The 19,690-nt window shown below is 35.3% G+C and overlaps 1 protein-coding gene across 4 annotated transcripts in view; it reads right to left on the minus strand.

Annotated features, from left to right (window-relative positions):
• Nucleotides 1-19,690, minus strand: part of GSK3B (glycogen synthase kinase 3 beta) — a 261,869-nt gene that overhangs the window by 35,916 nt on the left and 206,263 nt on the right. For 2 of the 4 annotated variants that reach the window (XM_023214255.3, XM_023214237.3), the window contains exons 8-10: nt 18,626-18,721; nt 8,707-8,745; nt 5,896-6,082 (exon numbers count right to left, since the gene is read on the minus strand). In XM_023214255.3, the coding sequence (XP_023070023.1) occupies nt 5,896-6,082; nt 8,707-8,745; nt 18,626-18,721 (322 nt within the window). The remainder of the gene's footprint in view (nt 1-5,895; nt 6,083-8,706; nt 8,746-18,625; nt 18,722-19,690) is intronic. The other 2 variants (XM_023214262.3, XM_023214246.3) reach the window with 1 other exon arrangement.

A 19,690-nucleotide genomic window follows, 5' to 3' on the forward strand; every position in this document is an offset into this window, starting at 1 on the left:
TACCTTAATTTAAAAATACTTTATGCTAAAAAATCCTAAAGATCACCTGAGCCTTCTGTGAGTCATCTTTTGTGGGTGGAGGGTCTTATACCTTGATGTTGATGGCTGCTGATTGACCAGGATGTTGGTTGCTGAAGGTGAGGGTGGCTGTGGCAATTTCTTAAAACAAAACAACCATGAAGTTTGTCATACTGACTGACTCTTCCTTTCACAAAAGATTTCTCTGTAGCATTTAAGGCTGATAGCATTTTACCCTGGTAGAACTTCTTTCAAAATTGGAGTCGACCCTCTCAAACCCTGTCACCACTTTCAACTAAGATTATGGAATATTCTAAATCCTTGGTTGTCATTTCAACATAGCAGCTTCACCAGAAGCAGATTCCTTCTCAAGAAACCACTTTTTTTGCTCATCCATATGAAGTAACTCCTCATTTGTTCATGTTTTATCATAAAGACTGCAGCAAATCAGTCACTTTTCAGGCTTCACTTTTAATTCTAGTTCTCTTACTATTTCCACCACATCTGCAGTGACTTCCTCCACTGAAGTCTTGAGCCCCTCAAAATTATCCATGAGACTTGGGATTAACTTCTTCCAAAATCCTGTTAATATTGATATTTGGACCTCTTTCACAAATCACAAACGTTCCTAATGACATCTAGAACGGTGAATCCTTTCCAGAAGGTTTTCAGTTTACTTTTCCCAGATCCATCAAAGGAATAGTGATAGATCCATCACTATCTAATGGCAGTTACAGCCTTATGAAATGCAGTTCTTATGAAATGCAGTTCTTAAATAACAGGACATAAAAGTAGAAATTATTCCTTGATCCATGGGTTGCAGAATGGATGCTGTGTCAGTAGGCATAAAAACAACATTCATCTCCTTGTACATCTCCATCAGAGCTCTTGGATGACTAGATAGATTGTCACTAAGTAGTCATATTTTGAAAGAATCTTTTTTTTCCTGAGCAGTAGGTCTCAACAGTGGGCTTCAAATATTCAGTAAACATGCTGTAAACAGATGTGCTGTCATGCAGGCTTTTTCATTCCATTTATAGAGCACAAGCAGAGTAGATTTAGCATAATTCTTAAGGGCCCTAGGATTTTTGGAATGGTAAAGCAGCACTGGCTTCCACTTAAAATCATCAGCTGTATTATTAGCCCATAATATGTGAGTCAACTTATCCTTTGAAGCTTTGAAGCCAGACCACTGACTTTTCCTCTCTAGCTAGGAAGATTGTTGATGGCACCTTCTTCCAATAGAAGGCTGTTCTGTCTCCACTGAAAATCTGTTGGTTAGTGTAGCTATGTTAATCAATGCTCTTAGCTAGAAGTCTTCTGGATAATTTGCTGCAGCTTCTATATCAGCACTTGCTGCTTCACCTTGCACTTGTATGGTATGGAAATGGCTTCCTTCCTTAAGCCTCATGAACCAATCTCTGCTAGCTACAAACTTTTCCTCTGTAGCTTCCTCACCTCTCTCAGCCCTTACAGAATTGAGTAATATTAGGGCCTTGCCCTTTATTAAGCTTTGCCTTAAGAAAATATTGTGGCTGTTTTGATCTCTATTTACTTCTTTATCTGTTCACTGGAGTAGCACTTTAAATTTCCTTTGACAACTTTTCTTTGCATTCACAACTTGGCTAACTGTTTAGCACAATGGGCCTAGCTTTTGGCCTATCTCAGCTGTTGACATACTTTCCTCACTAAGCTTAATCATTCTAGCTTTTGATTTAAAGTGAGAGTCTGTGTGACTCTGCCTTTCACTTGAACACTTGGAGGCCCTTGTAGGGTTATTAAATGGCCTAATTCCAATATTGTTGTGTTTCAGGGAATAGGGAGATCCAAGGAGAGGGAGAGAGATGGGGATTGGCTGATGGGTGGAGCAGTTGAAACACACACATTGATCAATTAAGTTCAATACAAACTTCCAAAACAATCACAATAGTAACATCAAAAAAATTACGATCACAGATCACCATAATGGATGTAATAACAATGAAAAAGCTCTAAATATTGCAAGAATTACCATATGTGGCACAGACACACAAAATAAGCATAGGTTGTTGGAAAAACAGGCTCAATCAACACAGAGTTGACACAAACCTTTTATTTGTTTTTTTTTTTAAATAAGCATTACCTGTGAAATGCAATGAAGTGAAGCTCAATAAAACAATGCATGCCTATACTTCAATTAATCTCAGGTAGCTGAAATACTATATTCACTTCAGACGTGTCTGAGGATAAGGCAACTTAGAAGAAAAAGGCTAGGACATGGCCAGATAAATAGATGAGCTGATCCTATTTATGTCTATCGCTATTTTATAATGGGAAAATAAGTTTAAAAACTATTGTTACAAATATGGAATCTGCTAGTTATCATAATTAATTACAATAGATTTTATAAATAAGTAGCCTACTGCTTTCAAATGAAATATAAAATTCTTTGATGAGCTAGGATTCTAGAACACTTGCTTTTGTTGCCCATCACCTACTCATTTTCAGTTCCATGTTTTCATCAATTCCTATTCTGTAACACATTCGTATACTCTTTCAAAAAATATTTTCTAACCCTTTCCTTATTTTCCTTTGTTTTTTATATCTTAGTCTCCCTTTTACTGTTCTTTTATTTACTTGCTTTCTGGAATACCTTTTCTATCTCATCACCTGCCTTTTTCATGTCCAGATACTCTTACTTCCCGCCCCAAAATATTCAGTCTGTCTGAGTCTGCATATTGCTCAATGGCTGCCCCAAATACCCCATTTCAACTCTCAATTAAACAGTTCCCCAGAGTTACTAAATCACTGCTTCTTCTGGCCTAGCCAACATGCTGCCACTCTTACTAATCTCCCCACAAAGCTACCATTCTCTCACATAATCCTGCCAAGTGGTAGAGGAATAGAACGTTCACATTAGCTCACATTAGCTAAAGTAAACGGATAATATCTTTACCACCCCCATCCTACCCTATACTCTTAGGAGGACAATATTTACTAAATAACTTCAATTGGTAAAATTTCATACAAATTAGGTAAAAAACTGAGATTGGGGATGTGTGTGATAGAGTTTGGGGAAGACTCACCTTTAAACATACAAAACAATTGATTCCCTAATATATTCCAGCCTTGGAATAGGCAACAAATTAGTTAATAAGAAAATACTGATCCTTACTGAGCTTTCCTGATTCTATCTGCTTCCTAAGGTCTGATTCAGCTATGGCTGAATTTGAAATTCTAATGACAGGAAGAAATGGAAAGAAGGGGGTGTGCCAAAGGTTTATTCCAATTTCCAACATCTGAAAGCAGATAATATTGTCAGTCATGGGGTCCTGGAACACTGAAGCTTCAGTGCTGAAAAAACGAGAGAGGTCTGATGTTCTCCTGAGTTATGGATTTAGGCAATCAGAAAGATCTCAAAGTTGTCCGTCTCATATCTGTTCATCTCTCTCCTTCCTCTATCTGAATATGGAAATACTGTGATTATATGAAAGTAATGCTAATTACTGTTTATGGCTAATTACCCCATGGTACAGTAACAAACATCAAATTGCAGTTAGCTTTATTGTAAGCTTTACCTGAATAAAACACTATATTTTACTCAAGTGTTTAATCTTTATAGTTCCATATATATAGCAGGTTTACTTTAGTAATTAAAACAACAATAGTAATAACAACCAGAGGGAACATTAGAAATGCCCCAAAAATACTGGTTATATGAATTAATGAATATTATGTTTATTTAAAGTGGGACATGGCACTCATACATTCATTGAGCACCTACTATATGTAGATCTTTGTTTTATTTAGGGGAAGTAGTGCTGCAGATGTCACTGACAATTTGTTATGAGGATGAAGGAGGGCTTTATGCTGCCTTTAGAAGAATCTCACTAATACCCCTCACCCTTCAACCAGACCCCCCACAATGTTTCTACCTCTAGATTTCCTTTAGCTATACAACCAACTGGAAGACTGATTCTCCTCTTCAACCCCTTGGATTACCCAGTTTTACTCTGGTCATCCATTAATTACTACTAACTAGCATGTGGTCTAAAGTTGCATCTGTACACAGTTACAGCTGCCTTAGAAAACAAGATCACCATTTGGAAACACTGCTCCAAAATTAGAATACAGAGTATCATATCAAATAGAATGGCATCAAGGCTAGGCACGGTGGCTCACGCCTGTAATCCTAGCACTCTGGGAGGCCAAGGCAGGCAGATCACCTGAGGTAAGGAGTTTAAAACCAGCCTGGCCAACATGGTGAAACCCCGTCTCTACTGAAAATACAAAAATTAGCCAGGCATGGTGGCAGGTGCCTGTAATCCCAGCTACTAAGGAGGCTGAGGCACAAGAATTGTTTGAATCTGGGAGGTGGAGGTTGCAGTGAGCCAAGATCATGCCACTGCACTCCAGCCTGAGTGATAGAGTGAGACTCCGTCTCAAAACAAAACAAACGAACAAAAAAACCAAAAAACAAAAACAACAACAATAAAAGAACCCCACCTCTTCCCTGGACATCTTACACAGAAACACTGTTCAAAAACAGTAACACTAGTGATTTACAAAGACCGTGAGAAAGTACTACTTTGTGATCTCAGCTCAGTTTCAGAATGGGTGCTAAGACAGGGCATTTTAACACTTTTTAAAAAGGGGCCATATCTCAAAATGACAGCACTTTCAATAATATACTTAGTACGCATAAGCACACTCTGTGACGTCTGCACAAGGATGAAAATTGCCGAATGACACATTTCTCAGAACATATCTGCATCATTAAGCAATACATGACTGTGTTTACAGGGTCCACTTTTTCATTGATACTCAGAATCACATAAACACTCTGATAACCACAGAGACCACACACTGTATCTATACACATTACATCCAAATATAAATGCATTCTCCAAACCCTCAAAAACATAAATGTTCAAGACCCACATCATATTTACATCTAATGTGCCGGGCAAACATAATATTTTAAAATACCAAAATAAAATAGTCTTCTTTTTTTTTTTTAAAAAAAAGAAAGATATGATATATATGAATAAAGGAAATATATTTCTTTGTCACAGAAAGCTCTACATCTCCCTTTTTTGTTTTCTAGCCTGAGTATGCTTACTAATCAATATGTCAACTGTGTTTTTTTTTTGTAATGAATTGTACACTTTTTATGCTCAGTGTAAGAAGAAAGTCACATCATCAGAGGTAGTATGACTGAATGAATTAATCACTTAGGTCTTAATCAAGGAGAAAAGAAAATTGAACACAGAAATAGTGAAGAAATAGTGACTATCCCAAGGTCTTCCAGAAACCACAATGCACAAAGTTAGTTTTACTTCCAGTATTTTCCCAGCAGCAGCAATGGTGCCAAATCTCAGAGGGGATGCAAATTTCCTTGTCTCTATTGTTTGTGTAAGTTCTTAGAAAGGGTTTATAGGGCTGTAGTTTTCCTCCTGTTTGGAAGACAACTGAATTTATTACAAACATAGCCAATTCATTCCAGGTTTAAGAAAACTTGATATAAACTCTTGGGAAGCAAGAAATGCTACTATTTTAAGTTTCAGATCCAAACCTAAAGGTTAAATTGTACATTAGTCCAATTAGTGATAATTAGTGATAAACTTCACTCACTGAACTCTCTGTAACTTTTCATGTGCCAACATTATATTCTTCTGCTAAAAATTAAAGAAGCTATGCCTATTGGAAAACTTATGTGCTACTCTTTTGTTCAAAACCATGTAAGTAGTGACTAGTAAGTTAGAAAGGATGCTCTTTTCGCCTAAGTACTTAAAATGTCCATTTTTGTCCCCCACAGATTTTAATTAATAGAATGTCATTTCACATCCAGTGTGTAGCTTTCCCAGAACTGGTGAAGAGCAAAGTGTTTGGAGTTACCTTGAGTGGTGAAGTTGAAGAGTGCAGGTGTGTCTCGCCCATTTGGTAGTTTGACATTTGGGTCCCGTAATTCATCAAAAAATGAATGTGCACAAGCTTCCAGTGGTGTTAGTCGGGCAGTTGGCGTATACTCCAGCAAACGGCTACACAGTGCAATTGCCTCTGGTGGAGTTCGGGGTCGGAAGACCTGCAGTACAAAAAAAGGGAAAGAATAATTAATGTTTTAAGAAACTAAGTAAATACCCTGTGAGTAATGACTTAATTCCCACCATGTACAGAAACATGGTTGCATTTGGGAAAGGACCTTCTAGAATGGAAAAAGTTAAATGCATATGATTCACAGGGGTGAACTGCTAATTAAAGATTATATGAGAAATGCTCAGAGAAAAATCTATATATGCTAATCATAAAGTAATAACAATCAGACATGCATACAAAATATGACAGGCACACGGGAAAGGCTGAGTTCTGGAGGCAAGCACAACTAGAAAAATATTTCTTAAATTTTAAAGTTTTCACTGCTATGGCAGTAAATAAAAGATTGCCTCTTTTGCATTGTTTTTTGGCAGCACAATTGTTAATGATGGGCAGCACTGTTCAAAAATTTGGCAATCAAAAAGAAAAGAAAGAAGAGCTATTTACTTTAGGTCTATAAATGCTACTGATTTGGTGTTATTTCCAATAAACAGAGCCTACCATTATTTGAAGAAATTCTTGAATACCTTGAATTTGATTAAATGTCCTAAATTTTTTTTTTCTCAAGTAGGTGTTACCATGAATATGGCCAGATTTCCCTCACTTGAATGAATATTCCAGGGTTTTAATCAAGGAGAAAAAAAATGTATTATACATTAAGAATGATTAAGACACAGAAAAAGTCAGCTGAAGGCTATATAGAAGAAAAATTCAAATAACTGATCTACGTAAAGGAATAGATAGCTTTCTACTAATTTGTGTCTTAAATAAAACTAGTCATCAAAAACTATAAAAATATTCTTCATTCTAAATTATGGCCACCTACAGAGTAAAAATAAAAAGGTAAGGAACAGAAATAAACAGACGAGAAGCCTTTGAAACTAAAGAAAAATGAAACATATATCCCTCGACAGGAAAAACATACAACCAGAGGTGGACAGAGAAGTAGACACTTATAAATGGAGGCAAACAGACCCATAAGTGAGAAAAGTCCATGCAGATTGTGACAGGGCATGGAGCAGCCTGGGAGGCTAAGGTTTCCTAGTAAGAATGGCTCATGTAACATCTGGTTGTTCACTTATGTTGATGGTTAGAACTAGTTACAACTACAGAGCTCATTAGACTTTCCAGAGACTATTTATGAGTACTGTCTACAGTGAAAAGAGGATTGTATTTGTTTTTAGTTTATTATTGAAAAAGACATTTTCCATGAAAATTGAGAAATTAGGTAAAGCAGGCTCTTAGGAAATTATTTCGGAACATAAAGAAAGGCCTTAGTCAATTTCTTGGTTATGTTAAAAAGAAACCTTTTTGTAACAGGTCAAAACCTGCCTCATCTATTCTTTTGAATACTCTGATTTGCCTCAGTCAAGGAAACCTTAGAGTTACTGTCAAATTTGAAATGTTCAGCTCTTCTACTGTTATTGGTCCCCTCTCTTGCTCCCAAGGTCTATAATCATATACAGAATGTAAAAAGGAAATAATCAGTGGGAAAACCCAGAAAATTTTTGTAAAAATATTAAACACCATTGGCATATTTTATCCCTGAAGGCAAGTTTGCTTCTGTTTGATAGTATAAGGATTTATTTTGCTAGCTAATCCAAAATGTTTTTGCACCAATATGGCAGCACATAAGTGGAATTAAAAGTAGCACTCAAAGTAGAAATAAATATCTCCTGCTAACATTCAAATGTAGGATGGCTGGGCGCTGAGTTATTCTAAATAAAAAAATTTCATGTTATATTTTCAAAGATTTTATGTTAAAGCTGTTAATAAACCAGTATTACACGCTTGTTTCTGATATTTTTTTAAGTCATCCATCTCTTTTGGTGTTTTACTGGCTACAAGTCATCATCCATATTGGTACTAAGACATTTATTAGCGTATATTTGTCAGGGAATCCTAACTCACGAAGTTCAAGAGTTAAAAACAATGAAGAAAATAATACATGCCAAGAGCCTACATTAAAATCAAGATTTAACCTGCCTTTACAAAAAGTATACACTGTTATTTTAAACCCTTGAGAGATTCTTGATGAGAAAAGCCTTGGTTCAGTACTCTGTGAACAAAGGTTAAGTGGAAAACTATGTGGGGTCAAAAACCCAGTATCTCCCACAGTTCAGATTTCTGACCATAATACAGGGTAAGTTAGCATGTAACTTCTAAAAATTACAGGGCAAACTAGAAACTAGCTCATCTGAATTATTTTTGCTTCTAAAGAAAAGGAAACCACCAAGAACTGAAATTTGTCTTTCAATTAAAGAAGTTTCCGCTGTCACTTCTTTCCTTACTCAATGAAATTGCTTAACACTCAGACCTTTGGTTTCATGGATCTTCATCAATATTTATTCTTGTAATAGAAATAATAATCTTAAAAACCCACAATTCCTAAACTTCAGCCTAGATGTCAATGAATCACCCAAGAGACTGACAATCTAAATATACTATAAACGAAACCTATGCCATACTGTGAATAAAAACAGAAATCACTGCTACTTACATCGTTTATTATTACATTTCAAGAATGAATAACTGTTTAGCCTCTCAAAAAAGATTTCCCCCAAGGTTTATAGACCTGCCCTGAAATTTTGGGAAAAAAAAAAATTAAGTACATACCCGCACTCCTGAGGTGAAATGTCCTGTTCCTGACGAATCCTAAAGATGATAATGCAGTGAAATAATCCAAACAGGGGAAGTCAATCCAAAAGAGAATAGTCCAGCAAGGAAAAATATATCCAATGTTATAAGAAATCCATGGTGTGGGGGGGACATAGAAAATGTTTATACAGTTATAAACTTTAAACATCAGTCTTCACAGTAGCAAGTCCAAGTTTTAAAAATTATTTCACCACAGTGTATGCAAAAAAATTTTTTTTGATTGTGCAATGGTGAGGCACAGTAAAGAAACATTTTAATTTTAGTTTATTATGTTCCAATGCCAGTGCGTTTATTAAAAAAATACGAAACCAAAAAAAGTTAAAATCAAAATGAAATCTAGAAGTAAAGTTCCCAAAGTAAAGTGGTCTTCTACGACCTGGATTCATCATCCACAGACATGGCTGGGAGGGGGCATATTAGCCTGCTTTTAAAGTTTCAAGTTCCCAATATGCTACTTTTTTCTCTATTAATGTGTTCCAGTTACACAGTATAAACATTTTTTTTTGCTAAGTTATTAGTGATGAGAGGAAAGTAGTAAACATATTTAAGTTATAATGCTATAGATTTCAAGCCAGATACTTTCAATTTGTGTGAGCTAAGAAGGATCAGGCCACCGCGGATTATTCTCCATTTTGGATTGACTTCTCTGCTAAAAGATGTTTCTTTGCTGACATTCTCATTATCTTAGGACTCATCAGGAAATTGACATATCACCTCAGGAGTGCGGGTATTAAGTTACTTTTTCTATTGTGGGCTTTGCCCGCTTATACCCTTGCACCCACTACTTAGGAAAAATAGAGAACATTTTTTCCTCTTTGGAAAAACTCTCTGAAAAAATAAACCCTACATCTTCGAGCACTACAAATTAAACACAGTTCCATCTGCAAATATGCCCAATTCACCCACCAAAAGCTAAACAAAATATATACAATTAACAATACAACTAAGGGACAGTCACAGTTACAGGTGACAGGCATAGTAATGTATACCAACACCTAGGCACAACGGAGCCAAATATGCAAGGGAAGTAGCAGGGTCTATTATGTCTAGGTATTGAGAACAAAAAATGGCAGAACTCACCAGTATCTGTGAACTCCCCTGGCTATTCTAAGAGAATTTAACATTCTTTTAGGATAGTTTCCAGTGGGGGAATTAAATATTTTTCAAAAATAAATAATCCGCGGATTACTTTTAGTCTGCAGACTAAAATTTAGTACACAGATTAAAATCCGGCCCATCAGAATAAATTCTCTCATGAACTAAAACACAACCAGGTGGACAAAAATAGAAAACCAGACTGAAAGAACTGAGAGCACAAAATAAGACTCAACTGGGCCAACTAACAATTAGTACGCAGACTAAATATGGCCAGCAAAGTATGCAGCAAGGCCACAGAGATCCCAAAACACCCCTTTAAAAACAAAACCAAAAGTAAATAAATAAAACAGAACAAAATAAAACAAAGCAAATAAATAAATAAATAAATAAATAAGAAAAGAAAAAGAGGAAGGAAAACAGAAAGAAAAGAGAAAGGAAATACTGAAAAGAACCAAAACACTGACATGAACTTTTAAAGTGATTCAAATACTACCTCACCTATGCAGCAACTCATTTTCTTAAATTAAAACAAATATCAACTCTCATCACAAATACTAGTCCATAGAAGAAACTAACAGAAAAAATTCATTTTTTAAAAAAGAAAGTTTCCGCAGTATTGAACAAATGCAAAGAAGTCCTTAATTGAAGAATTATTCCAAATAAATTTGCATTTGGGTAACTAAAAAATGACAGAGGCAATTTCTGCCCTACATGTCCTAGAATAGACTTCGGCCTTCAACTTTCAACCTGGAGCTAAGTGTTGTGACTGAATCTCAAGCACTTTAAAAAGGCCATTTTTAAGCAATCACATACACCATACCAAAACCTACGGTTAAGATGCATCTCAAAGCATCAGCTCTTAGCAACTCTGTTGTATTATGTAGCCAATCAGAGCAATGTAAAAATGTCCATTTTAAATGTCTGCTGGCAGTGATAATTAATCTAACAGAACACAGAACAAGAGCCATGCCTGTTCCAAATAGCTATTCCTCACTAGTTTTTATTATGATAAATGTACAACACTCATCCTATATCCTGGTCATATACAAAATATAAGCATCCAGTTTTAAAAACTAATAAACCATGAATACTCCTAAAGAGCAACCCCAATATTGACTCTCAAGTAATCTATTAATCATCTGAAATTATATGCAATTTGTAAACCTAAACACAGGATTAAAAGTGAGACAATGCCATGGGCTTTGGAATAGGTAATTATGTTCACTAAGAGAAGAAATTAAGTCTACTTAAGTGTTCATATGGAGCACCGAATTCAATAATTACTTAACAAATTAGTCCATACCATTTTAAAAAATATTCTCCCTATCTCTACTAAAAATACAAAAATTAGCCAGGCATGGTGGTGGGTGCCTGTAATCTCAGTTACTTGGGAGGCTGAGGCAGGAGAATCACTTGAACCTCAGAGGTGGAGGTTGCAGTCAGCTGAGGTTGTGCCACTGCACTCCAGCCTGGGCAACAGAACGAGACTCCATCTCAAAAAAAAAAAACCCCAAAAAACAAAAAACATACATTCTCTGGCAGTCTTTCACATGCTTTGCTACATTCATCTAATGATGCACTGACATACAAGGTAATCCAATTCACTTTAAGTACTATCAAAAATGATTACCAGAAGGCTACTGAAAACAACTTTCAGAGTCCTCCTCCCAAGTAAAATTGCTATCTATGAAGTCAGCATCTAACAGGGTAGGATACACAAAACTGAATTCAGCTCAGGCCTATTGCATGTTTTTCTAACCTTTTCGTTAAGACACCAGCTCAGGTAAAAAACGCTGAGCATAAGAAACACAAAGAATCCTTTCCTTGACATGCCATGACAGATCTAACATCCAGTGAATTTCAGCTGTACTAATTAAAAGCCTTATTTAGTTTTCCCAAGTTCTACTACAGGTAAGAAAAGTTATACAGTAAGTCTTCATTTAATGTCATTGATAGGTTCTTGAAAACTGTGACTTTTAGTGAAAGGTATAATAAAACCAAACGTTTTCCCTCATCAACGTTGAATGAAGCAACATTATTTGAGGACCTATTGTACATCATTTCACTTAAAGTTGCAGTTTCTAAGCACCTACTAACGATGTTAAATGACTGGCTGTATATATGTAGATATCAGCATTTAACTATGTAACATAATTTCCCTCCCTCACATCATGCACTGATGAAATAGTACTACATCCCTACACAGGAGTGTGATTTGCTTATTTGCTTATCCAATTTAATCTTTCAATGTTCACAAAACAGTTATTACAGTCAGGCTGGCCCTCCTAAGAATATAGAAATATTTTCTTTTCATTCATCTCTCTCCACCTTGAGAGATATTCACCCAGGCTATAACAATTCCGAACCTTTTCTACACCTAAGCAAATCTTAAACCTCCCTTCAACATCCCACCTCATCTATTATCTTTAAGGGGAGTTCCTTTTTCCCTCTACCATCCTCACTGGTCTGCCTTATAACACCTACAGCCATGTGGAACACCTCTGAACACTTACAGCACAGAATCAAGTATATGGTAATATGGCATCTCACATTATTCAATACTTGCTTCAACTGAGCTTTTTAACTGTCAGCTTTTCAAGGACAAAGACTATATATTTTACTTCTTTTGTATGCTTTATAGTACCCAGCACAGCACTGGTTACACAGAAGACACAAGATTTAAAGAACAAATGATAAATTAAAAATAGAATTTTGCCTTCTTTCCAAATCCACCCCAACCTCATCCTTTGCCTCCCACAAGCAATCTGAAAATTATGTCTTACTGAGTATTCTTCCTTTTTTACATTATTCCTTTCACATGTGGATTCGCCACCCTAAAAGCTGGATTTTAATGTGGATTTCCAGCACAGAAATAAGAATATATAGCCAGTAGAAATAAAAAAGTGAGGTCTACTAACATAAGAAAATGGATATTAGAAAGGGAGATGAAGTGACTATTCGAGCAATAATAAGGATGTGGGTAGAAATTTCAGTAGGGAACATACTATATGTATTTGTGAGATAAGTGAGAATGGTCTAGGTAGAATGCTCAGGGCAGAGGAGGGTTGAATAATAGTATAAAAATTGATTTATCATAAGCAATAGAACAAAATAGACAAGTGGCAACCTTAGGAGTCAATAGAAATCCCCAACATGGTTTTATGCTTTCTGGAACACATGTGAATGAAATGAGTAATGCAGAGACCAGAAAAGAAAGATAGGATGGACGTGCAAGAAAACTTTGGCAGCAATTTCTGTTTTGTGCCCTGTAGGTCTCTCTGAAGGCATTTTAATAATATATTGAACAACGGTTAAAACAAGTAGGTTTACCAAGTTCTGAAAAATCTATTGAATGGCTCAGGGGAAAAAATGTAACATTATGGACAAAGTCTTAAAAAGAAATAAGTATAGTGGGGCTTTCTGGGTCGGCTCTAAGCATAGAGAATAAGTAACTTTTTCAGTCTAAAATAATTCCTTTGAAAGCTGAAATGACCTGAGAATTCAATTTTCTGCTTACTCTGTTAGCCAGTTAGAAATACTAGTATTGATTCACTATGAAGCATGTTGACAGTGTTTTAGGAAATCAGGTATGCAAGGATTAATTTTTGTGAATAACACTTTCTGGGAGACTTACCAAATGACCTATGGTCATACAAAAGCTACAGACACTTAAGTATTAAACTACCATATATGCCAACAACTTGGCGACAAATATTTTTAAGTAATTGGTATTAATATTATTATAAAAAAGAAATTAGGAATTGCTATTATATATGGTATAATTTGGTAGGTACTATAGGAGTTATGTGGTAGGATAATCATAAAGAACTTAGATAATGAGAAAGTATTTCATGGGAGAAGTGAGATTTGAGATCTTGAGAAAGGTTAAGACTTGGTAAGCAGAGAAGAAAAAAAGAACATTCCAAGACAGTGGAAGGGGGAGTAGAGAGAGGGAAGGGAGACACTAGCAAGAGGCAGAAATGAATGCGGCTTCTCTGGGGAACAACTAGGAGACAATCTGACTAAACCAGAAAATCCAGCATGGCTGCATGGTCCCTTCAAAGTGATCTACAAACTGGACAACACTCCAATATGTAGCCAACATATTAAATAGCACTAATGTAACTGTTAAAGAGATCAGGGGCCTTGGGATTGCAATCTACTTCCTTCTACTAACCAGTTGTTACTTTATTCTTTCATTACTCTGAAAGAATAAGACAGACATTTGTGTTACCTAACTGACCTCACAGGATTATTTATATTTATTACTAGGATAGAGGAGAAATGCTTGTCACAAAGAAATTTAAACAAAAGGGTAGAAGGATTAGGCACTCGAAAGTGGGTGGGAAGGCACCTCATACACCTACTATGATATAACCTTATTAAAAAATCCCTAATCAACCCTAAGTAGACACTAAACTTTTAAATTCATTGCCTAACAATATGCATTTAAGGATACAGGAAGCTGTAAAACTTGGGAAAGAGACTGGGTTCAATAACTAGATACCTCAAGGAAGGTTAGGAATAGGACAAATACTAAATACTCCATTTTTCTGGAAAAGAAAGGCAGAAAAGATCAAGAACAGAGTGACTAAATAATCTGCCACCCAAACTGGGACCTTCCTGGGAGTGAAGAGGCAAACAATTATTAATTACACTGGACAAGCCTAAATTGGCACATAGGATCACTCTTGTCATTATATGTATATAACACTAAATTTCCCTAAAGGTTATGAGGAATCAGAGAAGAATTTTAAATAGGAGTGACACTATCACACGTGCTTTAAAAAAAAGTCAACTCTGACAGAAATGAGGAGGATGGATTAAAGTGATGTGAAACCGAAGGATGGAAATCAGGAGGTAGGAGGTTGTTTTTAATGATTCTGTGATATGATGGTGGCCTAAACTAAGGTCAGGGCAGTGGAGACAGAGAAGACAAATCAGAAAACTACATTGGAGTGCTATATCCTTCACATTTATTCAAAACTAAAGTAATCCTTTATATGTATATTATGGCTGTATTTTCAAAATAATCCTGAGAAAAGACACAGCAGATAATCGCTATCTTACAAAAGAAAAAAAGCTGTGGCATAAACATCAGGAGCAGTGTTTAAACTAGATTCTCACTCTGTATATAATAGCCCACCATTTAACTACACCTCCACATACTAAATGCAGAAATTAAATTTCTTCTCTTCTTCCAACCAATCTCTGTCTCTACTTAATTCTCAATCTACTTTTGCATCACTTCCTTTTCTTTCTGTGTGTTTTTCTTCTTTGTAGTGTACAGTGTACACCAAGGCATAGGTCTTCATTCCCTCACCTCCAATAATAATCCTTGTTTCAAAATATTAGCACCTATTTCTTTTCCTACTTAAGCCACAAGTGCTTTATTAATGAATTATGTTGCACTAGCTATTGCTATTATGTAATAGCCCAGGGCAACTTATTGGAGTTTTTAATTGTCAAGATTTCTGCCATACACCACACTGGGATCATCTCAGTGTTATTTTTCTGCTATTTCTTCTACACATCTGTATCGCCTTACCTCAATGTTTTCACGAAAGACATTTTCTCTTTTGATCTCTATTTCTGTCTACTTTTTTTTTTTTTTTTTAAGAACAGCAAGTCCCAGTCTTAGGGATATAGCTGCACAACACTGCAGCACAGGAAACCAGGGTTCATATGTCCACAGCTTCAGGAGATGGGACTAACAGCAGACAGCAATAAAGGTTAAGTGGTTCTTGTTTCCAGACTCCTGTTTACCTGCCCTCGAAGGGCAAAATGGTCTTCTCTTTGGGGGACATTCTATATGGTCTTTAAATGACTTAAATGGCTGTTTACCCTAAGAGCATTTCTCAAGTTACTGTCCACTATCACAATGGTGGGGAAAGGAGTCTGAGTTCCCTCTAGGAATTTTAAGTTTTGTATTTTAATTCTTATAATAACCTATTTTAAAAAAAATCAACACAAGCATATTCTCAATCATCTAGATGACAGAGAAAAATAATAAAATTTCTGCATCTGAATTTACTTTTTTGTTTACAATTCCAGTAACACCCACTCTCATGTGCACAAACGAGGAACCAGCATAAGTGCACTTATTACATAACGCATATGTATGAAGTGAAAACCAGATTATGTCAAAAGACGCCAGATGAATGAAAGGTTCAGAGTCCTTTTAATAGACAAAAAAGATGGGAGAACTGAGTCATTATTCTATACATGGTACAGGAATGGAAATCTACAGGCTTTACACAGACGATTCAGGTTTGAAAAGCATTTAGTATAAGATATGGAAACATCAAGAATTCAAGGCCGGGCGCGGTGGCTCAAGCCTGTAATCCCAGCACTTTGGGAGGCCGAGACGGGCGGATCACTGGGTGACAGAGCAAGACTCCGTCTCAAAAAAAAAAAAAAAAAAAAAAAAAACAAAAGAATTCAAGAGGGCAAAGGAAGATTTAAAGCATACATATTTAGCACAGCTCTTTCGCTGGCTGCATTTTAATTATAATCAACTATTTCTCACATTCTACTCTAGCTAATACTTGCATTAGAGAGAGATAATTCAGGGGGAAAATACAGAATTTGACACACACTAAATACGGTGCCCCCTCCCTTTTATCTACAGGGGTATGTTCCCAAGACCCTCACGTGGATGCCGAGACTGCAAGTACTACTAAACCCTACATACACTGTTTTTCTCTATACATACATACCAGTAATAAAAGCTTACTTTATAAATTAGGTACAGTAAGAGGTTAACAACAATAACTAATAATAAAATAGAATAATTATAATATCTGTAATAAAATAATGTGAATGTAGTATCTCTCTCAAAATATCTTATTATACTACATCACCTATTTCAGACAGAGGTTGACCAAGTGTAACTGAAACCTTAGATAAAGGAGGACTAGTGACAATCTTGATAAATAATAATAATAATGGAGGATGGGGACTGTTAAATAGGATCTCATGGACTCAATTTCAGCATTATATTTGTCAGAAACTCTATAAGGAGGGTAATATGTGATGAATACTTAGATTATACCAAAAAGAATTTTTCCTTTTCCTCATAAAAATAACATCATTATTAAAGAAAATATGAAAGTATGAAAAGGTAGAACAAAGAAAATAAAATCGTGCACTTTCTTCTTAACCAAACTACTGTTGGCATTTTGGAATATTTCCCTGTATTTATTTAATACACAGAATTCTCTTTGTTGTTTTTCCCTTAACACAGCTGAAGTCATAGTATACTGCAAATCACTTATTATAAACAATTTAACTTGCAATAACTATAATGGACTCAAACTGTAATGCAGCCCCTAAATCCAAGTAGGCCACCTGAGATTTTCTGGGTTTACAGTCAGGTGAGAATCCCTAAATATCTTCTGACCCAGATTTAAAATAAGCCTTGAATACAAAGGTCAAAAAACACTTTTGAATCTCAGACTATTTAGTGCTTACCATAAACTTTTAAAAAGGGAAGGCAAGATCGTGGTCTGTTGACTAGGTTGTAGTAAAAGCTACAACCTATAATTCTGGCACTAAAATACTATTGAGGTCTTTGATTCTAAATAGGAAATAAATAATTAGTAATGATAATTTTCTGAAGATAGATAATGAGATTATGAGAACTTAAAAAGTAACTGGAATCATAACATACATAATTAAGAGAGAGAGAGAGAGAGAGAAACATACTTTGATTCTACAGAGTTTAAATTATTTCACCTATAGCCCTAAATTACTTCATCTCTAATTATGAAAGATCTATAACCAACTAAATGAACTTAACAGTATATAAAATGAATTCTTATAAGTACATTTTAAAATACAGAAAGTCTCTCCTTAAAATACATATTATAAAGTTGATCATTTGTAACTCATGACACATACACACACACACACACACACACACACAGAAGTTTAATCCCGGCTTTGTCACAAGCCATCCATGTAATCTTGGGTAAGTCACTTTGAATCTTTGGTCAGTTTCTGAACTTGTAAAATGACGAAGTTAGAGATTTACTCTACTTATAAACCCTACTGAGAAATTTTATTTTTTTTCTCTTCATAATCTCACAAATCAAACAGAGGTGAAAACACTTTTTAATAAAATCTCTCTTAAAATCATTCCAATTAAATACCAAAGGGAAAAAAAAAGGTTCCCTGGTACATTAGCAATTATGCTCTTTAGAACTGGTTCCATCTAATGTTAAGGTTAGGTTTTTCCAAAGGCTAGTGACATCCAGTTAACATATCAATTGTTTTTAATGTATACTCCCAGCAAGATTACATTTGCTTTCTAATCATGTTTCCAAAATGCCAATAGGAAGGTAAACAAGAGAGGAAAAACACAAAATGCCATCTATAATAAGGTACATGTTTTAACAGTTTAAAAGAATAATGTTTGAAATGTATGGTATGCTATATGATATTAAACTATACACCTCTATGTAAATAAACTTCTTAATTTTAAGTTGTCAAAATTTTATATAAGATCCTACTCCTAAATCAAATTCTGTACTTTAATGATGTAAGTACACTGTCCTTACCTTGCAAATAAAAAACCAGGCTAGAAACTGTCTACAGGAAATCAATGAGACTGAAACTATATAAAGTCAATGAAACACTCAAGTACATCTACACAACTATCTTTACAGGCAGAACTGCTTGTATTCATGCAACTATCTGATCTCAAAATAGTTTAAGAATGAGAAATCTGCTTTAGTTAACTATTGATTAATATACTTTTAAAAAAAAACTGACTCACCTTCGTCCAAGGATGTGCCTTAATTTGAGGGAATTTAAATTCTGTGTAGTTTGGGTTCATTTCTCTGATTTGCTCCCTTGTTGGAGTTCCCAGGACCTAGATAAAGAAAGCAGGTTATTGCCATCTTTTCCTATATATTTAGAAATTTATATGTTTTAAGGCATTGGATTCACTTAAAAAAGGAATTCTCAACTTAAATAAAATACTTAACTCATTAAATAGAGCAGTGCTATGATCTGAATATGTCCCCCAAAGCTCATGTGTTGGAAACTTAATACCCAATTCAACAGTGTTGAGAGGTGGGATGTTTAAATGGTAATTAGATAATGGCTCTGCCCTTGTGAATGGACTCACATCGTTAAAGTGGAAGCAGGCTTGTTATTTCAAGAGCGAGTTGGTTAGCAATGTAAGTTTGGCTCCCTCTCACTCTTGCCCTGTCTTGACTTTCTGCCTTCCAACATGAGATGATACAGCAATGAAGGCCATCACCAGATGTGGGCCCTTTGACATTGGACTTTCCAGTCTCCGGAACAGTGAACCAAGTAAATTTCTATTGTTTATATATTACCTGGGATTGGTACTCTGGGTACAGCACAAAACAGACTAAGGTAAACAAACTTTGTGAAAGCCTTTTATCTGTAGCTGACTACAGATTTCATGCTGTATTACCGTAGACAGACTCCTATGATAACAATAATGTTAAATTTGGGTCATAAAAAAGATTACCATACTCATAAATATTCAAGTAAAAATCAGGTATATTTGTTTTCTCTAGAAAAACTATCTATTGCAATAATCACATCTGAGAGTATTTTTTCTTCACTTAGTTCAGTATAGCCAAAGATTATACAGCTGTCCCTTGGTATCCAGATTGTTTCAGGAGCCCCCTGAAGATACCAAAATCCAGACACGTTCGAGTCCCTTATATAAAATGGCATAATAGTTGCATATAACCTACTTACATCCTCCTATACTTTAAATCATCTTTAGGTTATTATAATACTTAGGTTATGATAATACTTAAATAGTTGTTACATTGTATTGTTTTTAAGTTGTACATTGTTC

This window comes from Piliocolobus tephrosceles, chromosome 2, assembly GCF_002776525.5.
Source record: "Piliocolobus tephrosceles isolate RC106 chromosome 2, ASM277652v3, whole genome shotgun sequence".
In the NCBI taxonomy this organism is placed as follows: Eukaryota; Metazoa; Chordata; class Mammalia; order Primates; family Cercopithecidae; genus Piliocolobus; species Piliocolobus tephrosceles.